The following is an 18,431-nucleotide window of genomic DNA, read 5'->3' on the forward strand; positions in this document are numbered from 1 at the left end:
AACGGCCGGCCTGACGATATTACATAATACTGAAAACGTTAAAGACGGACAAATTACGACATTTGGACAGTGGACATGAAACGACATATCTTGGTTTGAACCCTTTTTTTTTTTTTTTTTCTCTGCAGCATTTTGAGATTTATTCCAAATGTAAAGTGCTTTACAAATAAAATGAATTATTAATATGATTACTATTATTAATGTTTTGATGTGTTCTTACCGTAGGTCACGATCCTCCTCGCCGTGGGCGTCCAGGTAAACAGATCCCCACAGGCAGAAGCGATGACCGCGGATGATGATGATGACGGAGGCGTTGATCAGGAGGAAGATGCCTGTTGCTGCACCACAGAGTTGGGAGTGCTGGAAAAGATAAAGAGTAGACATCTTCATCATCATGGTTAGATAGCTTAGCAAATATTTCATTTATCATCATCAAGAATAACTATCAATACACAATGATTAAAACGAGGCAGTAGTGACCACCCGTACACCTCTTCTTGACTACCCAGCTGGTGTTCATCAGGTGGAGGAGCACTACTCACCAAAACACATTCACAGATGCCCTGCTGCTTACAGCACTACTCACCAAAACACATTCACAGATGCCCTGCTGCTTACAGCACAGGCCTTTGAGGCAGACAAAGGCGCCACAGACCAGGCAGAGCGCCGGGTCCTTGGGCACGGTCTTGCAGGCGGTGCAAGCCTTCCTGTGGTAGTACTGGAATATGATGTTGTAGTTGTCAGGGAGCTGCAGCAGGCGGGGCGAGGTCCACTGGGGAACCTCAAACAACAGCGTCTGGGCGGAGAGGACAACAGAGACACCAGTCAGTAATTACAGTACTATGTCTTCTTATTACGGAGCACAACTGCAGGAGGTAATGTAAACAAAAACAGCTTTCCCGACTGAGGACCCTGTAACAGAAGCATGAGCTATGTGGTAGAGACCTCGCAGACATTGGTAGTTAGAACTTCACCTAACACCTCACTAGCCTGGCAGTAGTCACTGACCTCAGTACTGCACACAGTCCATAGTACTGTAGACGAACTCTCCTTCATTTCAACTGTCAATCCGTTTAGAAAAGAGACACATCCCCTTCAATGAGGATTTGTTCATTTACCCATGAGGCCTCCTTTCAATCCACTCTTGCATCAGGAGGCTTGGGACTCATCACGGTGACCACTCTGGCGACAGAGGGGACATTTTTACCCTTACCCCATAGTCAAATTCCTGGAATGTGTGAACCATATACGTGGCAATAAACAGACCTTGAATCTTGAGTCTTTCTACACAAAGCACCTTCTCTGACAGAAAATTGACAAAAGATGGTACATAGATTAACTGCGGCACCACCAATTGTGCATCATCTCTTGACTAGAAATAATGACTGAAATCATGCTACTTTCTGTAGCTACTTGTTTTTTAACCTCCGGTTGAATAAATCAACATCTGGTTCTCTGACGCTGTAGTGTGCTTTCTCCTGTCCTTCAGCCCTGCAGCATCGTAATAAATAACCATCAACAGAAGAAAGCATTTGAGAAGAAAGCATCCAAACGGTTGTCCAGAGCCCTGGGAGGTATCACCTAGTGATGGATGCGTCAGAGGTCAGTGCTGAATGACAAAGCGGCGTTGTGTGACACTCGACGCATCCCGCAATCACTCTCCCAGCGTGGGGTTATAACCAGCGACGGCTGAAACGATGCCCTTTTCCTACCAAGGCTAAAACATGTTTCAAGACATTGTCAATACACAGTACAGGCCCTGGTCATTTGTAGAGGAGTAAAGACAGGGCCGAGGCCGGGCGCTCTTGAGATGTCCCATCACAGCCGGCGTGAGGGCGGGGTAAGGGAGCTCACCAGCGACTGCTCCGCCGGAGTCTCAGAGAGCTCCATGACCTCCGAGCACCACTGGGTGACCAGGTCGAAGGCGCCGACCGCCCACTCCAGACACGAGGCACTGTTCATGAGGTTGGATGGGGGCTGAAGGGGCGGGGCCAGGAGCCCCAGACAGACGGCCAGGGACGAGAACTCCTCCACCATCTGAGCAAGAGAAGCGAGATGCAACGGTGAGTTACGTCGCCATTTTGTTTCGTCTCATCCCTGTGATTTGCTGGATTTTAGTTACATCACCCTTGTTCCCGTGATTTGATGGATTCTATTCGGCCCAATGTATCATATAGCCTGGTAAACCAGACTCACCACGATTTTTTGTCGTTTTCACAATAGTCTGGGCTGGAGTCTGGACTTTCAGATGCCCAGACTGATTTGAGTGGGTGGGAGTACTTGCCTTGACAAACGAAGTCCTTCAGCCAATCAGCGTAACAAAACAGATACAACTTTTGCCAAATCCAGTCAGAAGAATGATGAAAAAGTATTTTCCGCGGAGAAACTCCACTAGCGCATGCTCTTGTTCTTCTTTAACTGTTATTGGCCGGGTTTCCTGATAAAGAACCTTCTTAAGGAACCCTTCGTATGGGAGTTAAGAAGTACTTTGGAGCTAAGTACTTCTTAACTCGTTCAGGAAACCCGGCCAATGAGTGTATTTCTGCAATAACTTCACTTATGGCAGTGTTTATTCTTCTAACCTTAACATTACCACTCGTTGCTTCTGGAGCTACCATTACTATTCTTCTACTAGCGAACTCCTGTATTTCTCGTCATCATCTACGGGAACCAATCAGGCACTGGGGCTGGAACAGCACTTAAAATGCAGTCTCATGATTGGCGCCCCATTTTCTGTGAAAACCCAAATCAGTCTGGGCAGCTGGAAGTCCAGACTCTATTGTGAAAACGTTAAAAAATGTGTCATACATCATCCTGCAGGCTATTCAGGGACAGTTGAAAGGGTGAGCAGGTGTGGTGCGTTGTGGCGGCGTACCGGGCAGCCCGTCAGGTGGTCCCCGTACAGGTGGTGCTGCAGGAGGCTGGAGAGGCGCAGGTACGGCAGGCAGAGCTGCTGGAGGCTGAACTCGATGGACTGCGGGGACCACACAATGGAGCTCAGCTGGGGAGACGAGCACAGGAGCAACGCCTCATCAATAACCCCCCCAACAGCTGGCTGGTAATGAGATGATGTATATCTCTTGCACGGAGACCGGAGGAATCAAACCATTGTTGCTTTTCTAACTAATGGGCAATTCATCATGTAAGACCAAAAAAACAAAACGACTAGTGGATCAGCTACCAAAACAGATGGAGTAAGAGATGTGGTTTAGTTCTGAACAGGTCATTACCATCATCACAAACAACTTACCATGGATGGTTCTTCTGTGTTCACCTCATACACGCCCTTCTGATTGGACAGTTCACTGATGACATGGCCAAGAAGGGCTTCGTAGGACTTCTCCGCGTTGACGGTGTTCTGTGGGTTAAAGGTCACCGGACAGGTACTGAAGAGTTCAGTCGGTAGAGCATGAGACTCTCACCTCAGGTTGTGGGTTCAAGACCCACGTTGGGGGGCAGCTTTGTTTAAGTATTTACTTGCATCTTGAACATAGGACCAATAAACCACCTGGAACCTTGAGTGATGCTTCACAATTACAATAACTGAACATCAGGTCAGTTTTCAGATGCTGCCACTGAGGCTACTCCAAGTGAGTAGGGCTGGGTATCGATTCGAATTCCGATTCACAAGGTGCAGAACCGATTATCACGATTCAATTTGATTTGATTCGATTCAATATCGATTCGGTTAGTGTTACTAAAACCAGTTTTTTATTTAGCTGTAACCTTAATTACATGACTGCCAAGTTATGCAACACATCAATACTAGGGCTGGGTATCGATACTGATTTCCAAAAATGAATGAATGAATGAATGAATCATTGAATGAATGAATGAACTATTAATTCCTTAATTTATTCATTAAATAAAAGATCGATTTTGGGATTCATGAATCGATTCTGAATCATTTGATTCAGAATCGATTATTCGATTTTTTGAACCCAGCCCTACAAGTGAGTCTCAATCCATTTTTAATGTAGTTGAACCAGTGGCAGCGTTGTCTCTCTGGGTCTCTCTCAAACTCCCCGGTCTCTCAGACAAATGTGCTACACAGTATATTAATATGATCATTTATGCAGAATAAGTCTGGTGCGCAATAATTCTTTTCACGCAATAAAATATCCGACCGGTGATAAGCACAGAGACATTACAGAGAGTGTGTGTCCTGATAAAAATTCAACTGGTTTGACTAATATATTATATGGGGAAAAGCTGCTAGCATTTATCAAGTTGACGGTGCCAGAATATAAAACAGTGGCCCTCTTATCTAGCCTGGCGTTCACTGTCATAGATTTATAGAGGAGGAATTTAATGTCTTAAGATTTCCTTCCCCTGGTCTCTGATCTTAGCTGCCTCTTTTTTAATCTAGCGTCATTTAAATACAGTGACACCCTTCCAAATATGAACGCCGTTCACAATGAGGATTTCAGCCACGTCTTAATGACAGCCTGCCAGCGAGGCTGTATTGTTCAGGAGAGAGAGAGAGAGAGAGAGAGAGAGAGAGAGAGAGAGAGAGAAGGGGGAAGATATCCAACCGTGCCTGGATAATAGATGACACCACCCTGGAGGCAGAGAGTTCTGCTGTTTGTCCATTGACATTCAAACCAGCTACTCACTAATACAGATTTAATAGACTGAAGACGGATTGCCAATTAATGCCGCTCCTGCCCGGCAATCACACTTTGCCTGATAATGAAGATCGATATTGTCTACAGCAACAACAAAAAAAACACATAAAAAACCTGCATGAACACAGTAAGAGCTTCATCCATCTCCATGCTGAATCAAATACGGTGATTTAAGATAGGCTGTGAGCGGAGGAGAGGAGAAAAGCAGGAAGCAAGACTTACTCGCACGCACGCACCCAGACAGACAAGACAGAGTCCTCTAGTTTGACCGGGCCCTGTGAGGCTTTTCAAAAACACCCTTATCTAACCGCGGTGATGCGTAGAGGGGGTGTGTGTGTGGGTGGGGGGGATGATGAGGGTGATTTCTCCGTCGTTACCTTCTTGAGGGCCCCGGCGGTGCTCCAGGCTTGCCTCTCCTCGGGGCTGAGCCTGGCTGAGAGCGCCGCCAGCGCCTGGATGTACTGCAGGTTGTACAGCATCCTCACCACGCAGCTGAAGTGCTCTACAGGGACGGAGGACAACGCAGGTTACGCACGCACACACACACACACACGCACGCACAAGTCGCCGACGTCTGGTACAGCGCAGCACACGCAGGCCTACTATTGACCGCTGTTAAAAATTGATACGTCCATTCAGACGCCTGGAATCGTTATCTGGCTGGGCCAATGAGCAGGGCCTGTACTCTGGGGGGGGGGGCTCTGTTTTTAAGGCTTGTCACAAACCCGAGGCGGTAATTAGCAGGGCTCTGCGGACGGGAGACAAGAAGGAGGAGCTCTTGGTTCAGAAGACAGAAACACAATGAGCTCCGCCCCCCCCACCCCCACCCCCGACAGGTCCACTGTGCTGGTCATTGTTCTGCGTGTTAGTGTTGCATTAAAAGCACACAAACACCTTTACTGCCATGAAGGACACACAAGGGACCCCCCCCCACTACAACAACACAAGCCCCCCTCCCCCACCTCCCTGCACTCTGAAGGACAGGCATGTCCTGGCTCTGGACCTCTCGCCGTGCTCTAATAAAGGACTTCATTCACGCTCATCTCCCGTCCTGAGGTGCTAAAATCAATTCTCCATCTCCCAGCAAGGGCCGTAATGACGCTTATTTGGGTTTAATCAATGAGCGGAATGGAAAAAGATACAAAAGTCCCCATCTAAAGGCTAATTTGGGACATGGGAGGGCCGTTTTTTCCCCGGCAGGCTCTCTGAAGGGCACCGTGGAGAGGAGAGCCGTTCCCGGACCCGTCAGTGGAGGGGGGAGCTACAGGGGCGGTCTCCGAAATGGCTTTCAGTTCAGTGCAACCGTGCGCCTCCTCCGCACGACGTCGGTTTTCAGTACGAACAATCGACGCCGAACTCTACTCCTGTATCCCGCGGAGCCACGCCTCACACCTCGGCCTGCGGTGAAGCAGGGATAAGTCACCGGCGGCCATCTTTCACTCCATTCGGTTTCTTCCCCCTGTTTTTTCTTATGCTGGGTGAGATCTTCAGGCCTCGGTGTTCTTCCCTGGGTTCAGTCAGTTCAGCCGTCACTGAAATGAGCAGCTTTGTACGACGCGGCAGCCATTAAACGTGATTGCTGCCATTTGGGCTTGTGTGGCCCACCCCCCACCCCTCCTCCTCCTCCTCCTCTTGTCTCTGCCGTGAGGGGCTGAGAAGGAGGAGATCTCCAGCTGGGGAGATGAAGGGCACGTGAAGGAGGCGCCTGCCCCCCCCCCCTCCTCCCCATCCACTCGCACCCCCAAGGAGGCCAGACCGCTCTGCTCCTCACAGCCAAATAAAGAGAGCAGGCCTGCAGATAAGAGACCGGAGAAGACGCCCTCGCTCGCCACACTCAGTCATGATTAGGACCGATAATGGCTCCGTCGATGTGGACCAGCCACCCAGGGACCGACCCCCCCCCCCCTCCATCTCTCTCTCTCCCTCTCTCTGTGTGCAGCCTAACCCCCCACGCGCACGCACGCACGCATGCACACACACGCACGCACACATACGCACACACACACACACTCCCGTCCTGATGCAGAACACAGATAGAGACTGAGGAGCGAGGCACCTTTGCGTAGAGGCTGCGGCATGGTCAGCACCAAGATGATGAGGAGGGAGGGGACGTCTCTGAACAGCATGGGGACCTCGGGACGCTCGTCATCCAGACCGCTGGGGAAGAGACACACACACATCGGTCATCAATACACACACACACACACACGTTATCAATACACACACACACATCAGTCATCATACACACACGCGTTATCAATACACACACACGTTATCAGTCCACAAACACATCAGTCATCAATACGCACACACACGTTATCAATACACACACACACACACCAATCATCAATACACACGCACACAGGTCATCAATACACACACTAACACACGCACATAAACACACACAAGTCATCAATACACACGCACACATATCAGTCATCAAAACAAACACACACACACACACACACATTCACATACACTCATATCAGTCATCAATACACACACAGTACAGAGGACATTATTAGGTCCTTATTACACAATTTAATAGAAAATAATAATAATCGCAACCTTTCAATATATCGCCATCTTTCATGTTACGATCGAGCATGGTAAAGGCATACTGTACAGATATTTGACTTCACAACATGAAAATATTTGTGTAAATAATGTACTGAGAGTTCTAAAGCCCTACTTACACAAGCTTACATTTACATTTACATGGGCATACAAGCTTCTAGAATAGCATATATACTACAGGCTATGCGTGGACTGCCTTTTATTCAATAGAGAGCCTAGTGCTAAGTGCTCGCTGAATATGAAGCGCAATCAAATTTGTTTAAACGACGAGGCCCTCGAGGACTTCCTCACGCAGGGTGAATGCAGCTGGGGAAGGCGGAGCCTGTTCTCTGTGCGTCCTCTGACCCACTTCCAGCTGCAGGACAATCTGCGTCGTTGTTGACGGCCATCTCCATTTGAATGGCTTCTTTTCTACCGACTGCTCAGAGAGAGCTTCCAACCCCTACTCTACCTTAAGAGCACCTCAGGGATTTCATATCGCGGGGAAAAGGCACTTAAGAGTATAATACCTTCCATTCTCTGAAGCCACTCTAGTTAATTTCACAGCACATTGGAAGAAAACCTTTGACACAGCAATATGCCGCTCTTATCAGCAGGGTAGTCTACTGCATGCAGCACACACAGCCACAGTAAAAGCTAGTCAAAAATGACAGTAAAATCCAGGCCAAATCTTAGTGACTAATGAATTGGTCAATCTAAAAATATTGTCTTTAAACGGAAAGTCTCTCCAATTACATTTACAAGTATGTGCATCCTCCAAAATGAATGAAATGAATAAAGTGTGTCGAGGTCACAGTACATTAGGTGTAAAGACAAGCTTCTCTCGTGTCCTATTTAAATAGCGCAACAAGAGTGCCTGAGGGCGTCAATGATAGTACCGCCTCCTAAAATCCCTAACTAAGTATTTTTAACATCAAATTGCTCCACTGAGATTACTGCCTGGCTCCCAGCGTTTTAACAGTAACAGGTGTAAAAGCTGTCTCCCACTGCTAACAGGGAAGACGAGAGGTCGTTAGCTCAGCTAATAGTGCTAAGTGTTATATGAGCAGCGGCTGTAAACTCTGACAACCAAACTCTATTGACCGCTAAATGCACGTTTGACAAAAAAAAACGTGCGAGGCTGGCTTCGTGAGGGGCACGGAGGGGCGGTGAGAGTGACCAGCCTTTGGTAAATGCCCCTCTGCTCTGAAGCTGTGCGTTGCAGAGCTTGACGCGCTGCTCGGTATCGGGGCGTTCTGTGTGCCTGCCGGCGGAGCGGTGATTGTGACAGGGTGGTTTCGCTCTCCGCCGAGCACACGGTGATTTGCCAGATGCAGCAATTATTGGTATCTATGGCAACTGCACATGGTTTCTTTTCTGTTTTTAGATCCTCTTAGTTGGGGTGGGGCGGGGAGCTGTTATGGGCTAGGAGGACATGGTAGTGTTTAGTAAGAGGGGCACTGTGATTATGCTGTGTGTGTGTGTGTGTGTGTGTTTGTAAGGTGGAGCATATGGGGATAAGCTTGAGGTCCGGTGATGGTCACTCACCCTGCATCTCGTCCCTGTGTGATCTGGGTGAGCCTGGTCCAGGGGTTGTAGGCCGAGTCGATGCTGTACAGACGCATGTGCATGGCCAGCACATGGAAGAGCTGGTCTGGAAGCGCAAATAAACACGCGTTATCGTCGCCCAAATGGAACCCGACACGCTGTTATCTCACTCCACACTCGGGATGGCAATGAGATTCACACAGCCTTGCCGACACCTCATCAAAAGCACATCTGTTTGATATATGAAAGAAATATTATATTACAACTTGACCAGAATAGACTTAAAGTATGGAGGCAGCAGCTGGCTGTTAAACCGTTATATGGGCGCAGGAATGAACGCTACGAAGGTGAGTCTAGCAAAAAACATCCTTATGAAAGATAACATGTACCCTTCTGGAACAATGTCTTCCTCTGCTCATTATCTTATTAGCCCAGAAACAAATGAACTGACTTTCCTATTATAGCCTCAATTCAAGTTAGTGTCCATTAAAGCCAATAAGTCATATTCAAAAATGTCTCATTAGAGGAGCAAGAACATTCAGATTTTTTGTGGAGATTTTTGCTGAACAACATCAGATCTGTGGATGGCATGTCATAATCCTGCACCCAGATACACAGAACAGCAGACCCAACGCAGAGAGAGCGAATCTAATGTATTATACAGTACGTGTTTCAGTACTGTGTTTCAATACCTTCTACAACCCCCTGACTGTTGGATTATCTGTTTTACAAGAGAGTTATGACACAGTATCTCTAATGCAGCAAAACAGTGCGTTCATAACCAACGCTGCGATATTGACTTGCATGTGTGAGCTGACTGCCAAAACCTAACCCTAAACCAACACTGCCCTCTACAGGTGAGAAAACACACCCCTGGCTAAAGGGGGCGACGCCTTGGCCCGTCACTCTGAGCAGATAGGGCTAGACTCCCTCCGCTGCAGGAGGGCGTGGTGGAGTCGCACTCCGTGGCCCCAAAACCCGCCAATGCCCAGCAGGCTGGCAGGAGAGCCGCTCCTCCATTCTGACAATGCTCACATCGCTGACAGTAGCGCCTCCTCCATCTGCCTGACAGGCTTCCCACAGCCCGCTGCCAGCCACGCCCAACACCCTCCCCTTTCCACCATCCACCCCCAACACCCCCCCCCCCCCTTCCACCATCCACCCCCAACACCCCCCCCCCCCTGCACCCCCCACCGACAGCAGCAATAGAGATGCCTTCAGCTGGATATCGATCTGGCTCGGCTTCCTATTAGAGCTCATGCCATTTGCCACGATCCTTTACCCCCGTGCTCTGGTCATCCTTCCGGTTAGAGATTTGTAATGCCTGCGTGACTCATGCATGCACGCGCACGCACGCACGCACGCACGCACGCACGCTCACACACACAGAAACCCACACAAACTCTCTCTCTCTCCTCCTTGTGGACAAACTCAGTGTTCAACCATCAACTCACTTGGACATGTCCCCCCCTGACACCTGCTGGGATAAAGGTATTCTAACAGGCTTCGAAGGCTGTAGACCTGCCTGCCACTCTAAAGGAGGCTCCTGAACAAATCGAGGTTGGCTGCTAGACCAGCCGAAGGCAGGCGTTTCCGAAGGGCCGGCCGTGCACAGCTGATTTAACACGAGGGACTGCCAGGCAGCTCTTCTCTCTTCATCCTGGGACGTCCTCGTCAGCCGTACGACGGAGGCGCGGCGTGGGGATGTGGGGTTAGGAATGCCCCCCCCACCGTGGGTTGCGGTAGTTAGCCCATGTCTCTCTTTCCCCTCCATATCCCATCCCCCCGTGAAGATGGAGCACTAATGTACTGCAACTGAGTCAATTTGGCTGTTGGCGCGGCTGCCCGGTTAATGTAGCTCAGAAAATGGCCTCCCCTCCGCTGTGAAATCTCTCTGGCCCCACTCGGGGATGACAGGCCATTTCACCGGAGCAGCGAGCGCTTCAAATTTATCGCCGCTAAACAGACTAATTAAACACCGCGCTCGTCTCCTCGCGAGTTCTGACGAGGATCACGACGTCGTCTAACACGCTTAAAGCGAACGCGAGGCTAAAACAACACAAGTGCTCTCAGTGAACCTGTCGTCCCCCACCCCTGATGCATGTCGTCATCATGTAGAGTACAGTTGTTCAATGAAATCGGTCGTTCATGTCAATCTAGCGGTCGGTAAAATCAACCAAACGTGAAGAGGTGGACATCATTGGATTCCTCTTGGCCTACAGAAGCTAGCTGGCCTGGTTTTGAGCAGTTTGGAGTCGATTAGGGTCGTTGGAGAATAATCGCCCACTATTCAGTAGGACTTGCACTAATTTCCGCATTTGTTCTTTATACCAGCCTCTCGGATTCTGGGTGGGTGGGTGGTAGGCGAACAATATTTTAACTGGTGGTTGTACACTATGAGCCCTTTCAGGACCTGCATGTGTTTTGTTTCTCCTCAGAACCTGCAGCCCGTATCCAGCAAAGTTTGTCCAGTCTGCTTCTTAGGTCCGACCGTGAGCCTGGTTCCTTCGTCCGGGCCTCGCGCATATCATCCTGTCCACTCACAGGCTTCTTTACATGTCCGAGCGTTTGCAGCTAAATGAAAGGATTCAGAGTATTATGATAACTTCTGACCATTCGATTACATTTGCCGTGCTCCATCAAACCATGATTGCCAATATTAAGGCTAGACAGAAGGCATTTTTTCCCCCCACTGAGTTATAAGCATGTATCGCTGTGTTTTCTTGTGTCGCTCTGCATAATAAATGTTTGACATGACATCAGCCCTCAAGAAATGTTATTGTACAACTTTTACAATCTAAAATTGTCCATTTTACAATCAATTAAAATCATACTTTTATGATTTTTTGTTTCAGATTTTGTACATGAAGTTGCGAATATGACAGAAATGGTGAATTAGTGTGACTGTCACCATACATGTTCAATATATTCTACAGGGTCTGACTAAGAACAATCACCAAAAGAGCTACTAAACACCTGAAGCTCTGAACTTTGTGCATTTAGTAAGTAGACCGGCTCCTGAGTAGAAATGTCAGACACCAAGCATAGTTCTTTATGTGCAAGGCTAATTGTACTTGGCAGTGGGAAAAATTAATTGTAGTGAGCGCCCCCAGGCGGTGAGCTCTGGTACACGTTTTCTGGACACACGTATGCATGCACTAACATACAGGGGTCGACCTGAAGTCCTCCCTCTTCAGCGTTGCCCGCCGGGAGACAATAACAGAGGGAGCACATGACAAGTGAAGTGTGTTGGTCAATCAAACCAGTGCAGAAGGGCGTTGTAAAGTCCGCTCTCCCACACAGCTCACCTGGATCACCTGCCACTGCTAACCCAACGTCTCTTTTGCTCCTGCTGTTGGTCTCACTTACAGGAGCCTGTAGCACACTAGTACTGCGAGCTGATAAAATGTTGCAGACTCTCTCTGCTTGAGGCACTCTGACAGTGAGGCCAAAGGCCAGGGCTGAGTTTCCCCAGAGGCATCGTAGCGCTACATTCATCGTAAGCTACGGTGTTCATCATAGCGCTAAGATGAACGTAGCGCTACGATGCCTCTGGAAAACACAGCCCAGGTTTTTTTGGTAGGCTACCATCAGCCTTTGTACCAGTTTATCATGGTACAAAATAGATGGATGTATTTGAAAGTGAAAGCAAGTGCATGTTTTGTTACTAGCAGCCCAATACAAACCACACACTCAACTGCATTACTTTATAAAACTCCCTCCGCTGTTTTTTCATGATCTTATCGAATTTCGCCGAAAGATGACAAGTTTCCATCCCTGAAGTTACATGGACCAGCTCCTTCAAATGGTCCAACAGTTACATGGACCAGCTCCTCCAATCACAACCCAGACATTTCATTACCCAGCGCCAATAATCCCCTCAGGTCACCGTCATCGCCTATCTAAGTGCCAGCGCCTATCACAGCACCTGATCACAAGGAGAAACACGCAGCCCATCCCACCAGAACGCTGTGAATCGATACTCAGTTACAGTTTCACTGATATACAACAAGAGGTCAAGGCAGGCATGCAGGCTTATGTACCCGCCCAGTTATGACACCAACACTAAACCCTGCAGTTATAACACTAACACTAAACCCTGCAGTTATAACACTAACACTAAACACTGCAGTTATAACACTAACACTAAACCCTGCAGTTATAACACTAACACTAAACCCTGCAGTTATGACACTAACACTAAACCCTGCAGTTATAACACTAACACTAAACACTGCAGTTATAACACTAACACTAAACCCTGCAGTTATAACACCAACACTAAACCCTGCAGTTATGACACTAACACTAAACCCTGCAGTTATGACACTAACACTAAACCCTGCAGTTATAACACTAACACTAAACCCTGCAGTTATAAAACTAACACTAAACCCTGCAGTTATAACACTAACACTAAACCCTGCAGTTATAACACCAACACTAAACCCTGCAGTTATGACACTAACACTAAACCCTGCAGTTATAACACCAACACTAAACCCTGCAGTTATAACACTAACACTTAACCCTGCAGTTATAACACCAACACTAAACCCTGCAGTTATAACACCAACACTAAACCCTGCTTTTATAACACCAACACTAAACCCTGCAGTTATAACACTAACACTAAACCCTGCAGTTATAACACTAACACTAAACCCTGCAGTTATAACACCAACACTAAACCCTGCAGTTATAACAAACACTAAACCCTGCAGTTATAACACTAACACTAAACCCTAAAGACTAGATGATTAGAAGAATCGGTTTTGCCAGTCCAGGTGTGTACAGGAGGTGAGGAGGGTTGCTGTAACGCGCGGTCGACCTGGGAGGAGCACATCAGAGCACGCGGCCACACAGACCGCGTTGACGGTGATGAAGAAGAGAGACTCACTGAGACAGGAGCGCTTGGCCGCAGCGCTGGCTCCGCCGGAGCACAGGTTCCCCCCACGGTGGACCAGCTCCAGCTCCAGGTTGGTCCTGAGGAAACAAACCACGGCTGTTCAGTCATACTCAGCAGGAAGGAATCCCCACTGTCACACGCCTGGATTTTGCACCAACAATTCCATATCAACCAGACGGCGCCATTTCCCAGGCTCTGAATGTTTTATATAATCTGGACCAGTAACATTGAAGCCGTTCCCCCGAGTAGCTTCCATGTTTAATCCCTGGTGAGCATCCCCCATGCATATCCAAACACTCCAATTCACCTTTCAATTTCCTCTACCAAAGGGTTGATTAAATTAAGTTTAAAAAAGACACAATAAACTGATATAGAAAATAGATAGGCGTTACTAAATTTAGACTGAACAGGGTCTGTTTTTATCCTCCTCTAGGCTGGGGGGGTGGGGGTGCAAATCCCCGGGCTTCCTGGGAGAAAAAGCAATTTCACATAGATAATGCCGGCACTCCCAGCGCTCCATCTGGCTGCGGCTGATAAGAGCGCCCCTGTGACAGAGGAATTTTCCACTCCTCCTAAAGGCAATTTGCGCTGTTCACTGAACTTCAGAGAGTCAACAGGCACCCAGACACGCAGAACGGGGGGGGGTCTCGTCTGCAGGGTCCAGGGTGAGGAGGGGACCGCAGCATGGGGAGGCTGCAGACGTCTGGAGGGGAGGGTTCTGGGTGTGGTTGAGGAGCAGGGGTTGGGAGGGTTCTGGGTGTGGTTGAGGAGCAGGGGTTGGGAGGGTTCTGGGTGTGGTTGAGGAGCAGGGGTTGGGAGGGTTCTGGGTGTGGTTGAGGAGCAGGGGTTTGGAGGCTTCTGGGGGGGTTGAGGAGCCGAGGCTGGGGGCGGGGGGGGTTCTGTTGGTTTCTCAGTTCCAAACACAGGAGCTAGCAAACCCATGAGTAAGAACGCTGAGAAAAATAGCTCTTCAAACCAGTCAAATTGGGTGCAATAAATCCAGTCAGGGACTTAATAAAGGGCTTGGTCAGTCAATAGTGTTTTAGTGCAGCCTGAAGTTCAAGAGAGCTTTTCCCAGCAACACGCCAGGCTCCACACAGCAGCGCAATCAGAGGTATGAATAAAGCCAATCGAGAACCTCCACAGCAGCCGAGCAACTCTACGCCAAGTAATCTAAACACTCAATATCCTGTAGGTACAAAACGCTGCACAATATCGAATATCAAAAAGCCTTTTCAAGCAGTCCCCCGGGAAGCGAAGAGGCGTACACAATGGGAAACGTAACAAGACAAGAACCCGACCGATCGTGGGTGGGGGGGCAGACGCTGCTCTCCTCCTGTGGTCGTTGTGATGCAAGGTGAGAAGGGGGGGGGGCATTCAGAGAGCCAGGGGAGCAGAGAGGCGAGGGGGGGAGTGGGTGGGGGGCGTTCAGAGAGCCAGGGGAGCAGACAGGCGTTTCTAGTCCAGCGGCCCGCTGCGGTCAGTGGTTTGTGAGAGCAGTGGAGGAGCACCGGGCCTCCCTGTCTGAGGAGTAGGGGTCGAGTAGGGGTCACTAGCCTCACTGAGAGATAACCCACGACGACCAGACCATCGCTCATCTCCCAGCCTGGACTACACACACACAAACACACACGCACGCACAAGCACACACACGCACAGACACTCAAACACAAAAAAAGCACAGACCACACAATCACACACACACCCAGCCACAGTAAGTTGCTTGGTGTCCTTTCACCAAGTCTCAAAGTTGGAGAGGGAAGTGGAGCGTGATAAAGGAATTACTCCATCTGAGACGTCTTATCTGGGGACTGGAGCTCTCCTAACCTGATGTGCCATCTGGGGACTCTCCGTTGGAAACTGTTTGGAAAAGGGCGGGCACTATCAAAAACACTTGGCACAGTTGGCAGGTGATTGGATGAACCATCTGTCCCTCACCGTCTATCACACGCTAACTTCAACCGCTCCTCGCTGTCGTCACACCTAAGCCCGCCCAGCGTAGCTGTTTAGTATTTCGTATTCCTCAGCACCAACGCTGATTGGCAAGATTGTTTTCTGACCTAGTACAAAGATCTCGGCTAGGGCTCACCTGGCCACAGAGTACATGAAAAGGAAGTCGTTGTCGGGTGAGCCTGGGTTCTTGCCGTAGTCCATGTACTTCTTCCAGGTAGTGTTCTTGATGTCTTTAATGACCAACTCCATCTCTTTACTCAGGTTGGACTCCGTCTGGGAGAAAAAAAACATTAAAGTGTTGTTTAATAGGATTATAAACATTAGAACTCAGTAAAGACTAGATGATGGACTAACGTCCTACGGGTCTATCAGCACATTAAGGGATTAGATGAGAGACAATCCCTGCCAAGAGCTGGCAGGAGAAGACAGGTTAGATATGAAATGAGGCCAGAGGTGTCAGTGCCAGTGTTTGTTGTCGTTACCCATATATACTTTTTTTTATACCAGACTTTGGAGATCTCTGCCTACATCTCCAACAGGGTGAAAGACCCACCTTACCGGAAATTATGTCCTCCAAACAAACTGGAGTGGAGAATCAAAACAAAACATTCACCGCCCCATTAGGAAGGACCGCCCTAAAGACGCTGGATTGGTTCTGCAATGCAGATTTTTTCCAATCTCTCAAAACGTTTCCACCCAGTTTCAGTGACAAAATCTGGACGAACGTCTTCAGTCAATCGTTGAGCGCAGCGTTTAGAGGCTGCCTCGTGAGTCTAACTTATGTAATACTTTTAGAGGCTGTCTGTTGTCAGTCAATGGCCATTGGAAATGATAGTGGTCACTGATCAGGGAGACGAGATGAGGAGGTAATACAGGAAGTGGTAAAGATCTCTCTGCCTTACAGTGACGCTTACTGGGAAAAGGCCCAGCTGGTCCTGCAGGTCCTCCACCTCCTTCACCAGCGTCCATGTCTTCTTGTTGCTGGGGGCGTGCCAGGAGCCCACCTCCGCGCCCCGCCCCGGGCGACAGGGCAACACGCTGTTGGCAAACTGGCGGCACAGCGGGCAGGTGAACTCGCCCTTGTCCACCGAGAAGCCCTGCAGGACCTGGTCGTTCTGGGGAACAGGAGGTGACCACTCAACAGGTCAGTTCACATCAACGCAGAACGCCAGTAGTGTTACTGTGAACTACACGTTGTTCTACTTACATGCAGCTATTGCCTTACCCTCAGAGACTCCATGTAGGACTTGTGGCAGTCTATATGCAGTGTGTGTCCACAGGTCTGAACATACACACCCCCATCCCAGCCTATAGACACCGACTGCAGACAAGAGCTCTGAAAAACAACAGAAGGACACAGTAGCATGGTAGTAAGTTCCACGGTGCCTGGAAGACCCTCACCTGCGCTGGGGACCGTGTTCTAAAAGGGCTGAAGGTTTTTCTGAAGAGGGAAGGAGGTGTGGATGGACGCTGCGGAGCAGAGCCAGGGACAGCAGCAGGGGTTTCTCTCCTCACGCTGACCGAACCCCTCGCTGCTCAGGCCGGCAGAGGTGGAGGAGAAGCCGGCGCTCGGCGGGGCTAGGAGCTCAAAATCCCCCCGTGTCTGATTTCCTTTCAAGCTGGGCCTGACAGGCTGACTGACTGGCTGGCAGACAGGCAGACAGGCTCACAGGGCTGTGGGCTCAGAGCGCTCCGGCACAAAGCTGCCGATTCACCTGAACGCTGCTCGGGAGGAAATGGAACGACAGGCATGATGGGAGCTCAGTCTGAATGTGCATGAAGGAGGTTTAGTCTGTAACGCTAGCGTTTGTGTTACAGCGAGTCTTTCACTTGACAGGCCAAAGGCAAGGAGAACTGGTAGGGATGGCAGAAAAAAAGGAAAAAGAGCAAAACAGAGAGAGAGAGAGAGAGAGAGAGAGAGAGAGAGAGAGAGAGAGAGAGAGAGAGAGAGAGAGAGAGAGAGAGAGAGAGAGAGAGAGAAAAAGAGAGCGAGAGCGGCTGCGTGCCTTTCGAGTGCGTCAGAGAGACACCTACGTCTTTGAAGAAGCGCTGCATGAGGGCGAGTCTGACGTCGTGGGCGGCGCCGCACGTGTCCGCGGGGTAGATGCGCTCCTCGTCGCACGTCGGCAGCTTCTTAGCCTCCTGGCTCTTACAGCGGTGACCCAGCACTAGGAAACCATCAAAGCACACGTCAGGGGCGCGGCCGCCAGCCAACGACCTTTCATTCTAATTTATTACCATGACTGATGAGCTTTCAAAACTCTATTTATAGGGTCTGCATAATATTTACATAAAACAATCAAGGACAGTGATTGCAGCGAGAACATGTGTCGTGTTTGAGCCTGCCAGCAGTCAAACACAGATGTTTTCTCTTTCCGCGCAGGAACGAGAGAGAGTAAGAGAGAGAGAGAGCGAGGGAGGAAGAGGGAGAGGGGGGAGAGAGAGAGAGAGAGGAAGAGAGAGAGGGGGGGAGAGAGAGAGAGAGAGAGAGAGCGAGAGAGAGAAAGAGAGTGAGGGAGGGAGGGAGAGGGCGAGAGAGAGGGAGAGAGCGAGAGAGAGCGAGAGAGGGAGAGAGAGAGAGGGAGAAAGAGAGAGAGAGAGAGAGAGCGAGAGCGAGCGAGAGAGATGACTGATCAGTCAGAGGCTGTAATGACAGCTCATTTCCAGCACATCATCTGGCAGTGAAATCGTGCTGGAAAAAACGTCCCCCCTGAAAGTGATTGCCGTCTCCTATCTGTGGAAGGACGGTGTGATACTGTGGAATAATGAACCGCCAAATAATTATCACCTACAGTGTTTACGCCGTCTGTCGACAGGCCCCCCCCCTCTATGAAACC

General features: G+C 49.3%; 1 protein-coding gene across 2 annotated transcripts in view; it reads right to left on the minus strand.

Moving 5' to 3' along the window:
* The window catches only part of ubr3 (ubiquitin protein ligase E3 component n-recognin 3), a 43,476-nt gene that overhangs the window by 2,247 nt on the left and 22,798 nt on the right, over positions 1–18,431 (minus strand). Inside the window, exons 26-38 of one of the 2 annotated variants that reach the window (XM_084443454.1) lie at positions 17,629–17,762; positions 16,820–16,930; positions 16,509–16,709; positions 15,731–15,867; positions 13,633–13,718; positions 8,733–8,838; positions 6,685–6,785; positions 5,006–5,130; positions 3,251–3,358; positions 2,876–3,001; positions 1,855–2,037; positions 587–796; positions 221–360 (exon numbers count right to left, since the gene is read on the minus strand). In XM_084443454.1, the coding sequence (XP_084299580.1) occupies positions 221–360; positions 587–796; positions 1,855–2,037; positions 2,876–3,001; positions 3,251–3,358; positions 5,006–5,130; positions 6,685–6,785; positions 8,733–8,838; positions 13,633–13,718; positions 15,731–15,867; positions 16,509–16,709; positions 16,820–16,930; positions 17,629–17,762 (1,768 nt within the window). Of the gene's footprint in view, positions 1–220; positions 361–586; positions 797–1,854; positions 2,038–2,875; positions 3,002–3,250; positions 3,359–5,005; positions 5,131–6,684; positions 6,786–8,732; positions 8,839–13,632; positions 13,719–15,730; positions 15,868–16,496; positions 16,710–16,819; positions 16,931–17,628; positions 17,763–18,431 lie in introns of both variants that reach the window. The other variant, XM_084443453.1, reaches the window with a different exon arrangement.

This window comes from Borostomias antarcticus (genome assembly GCF_949987555.1).
Source record: "Borostomias antarcticus genome assembly, chromosome: 9".
Taxonomy (NCBI): Eukaryota; Metazoa; Chordata; class Actinopteri; order Stomiiformes; family Stomiidae; genus Borostomias; species Borostomias antarcticus.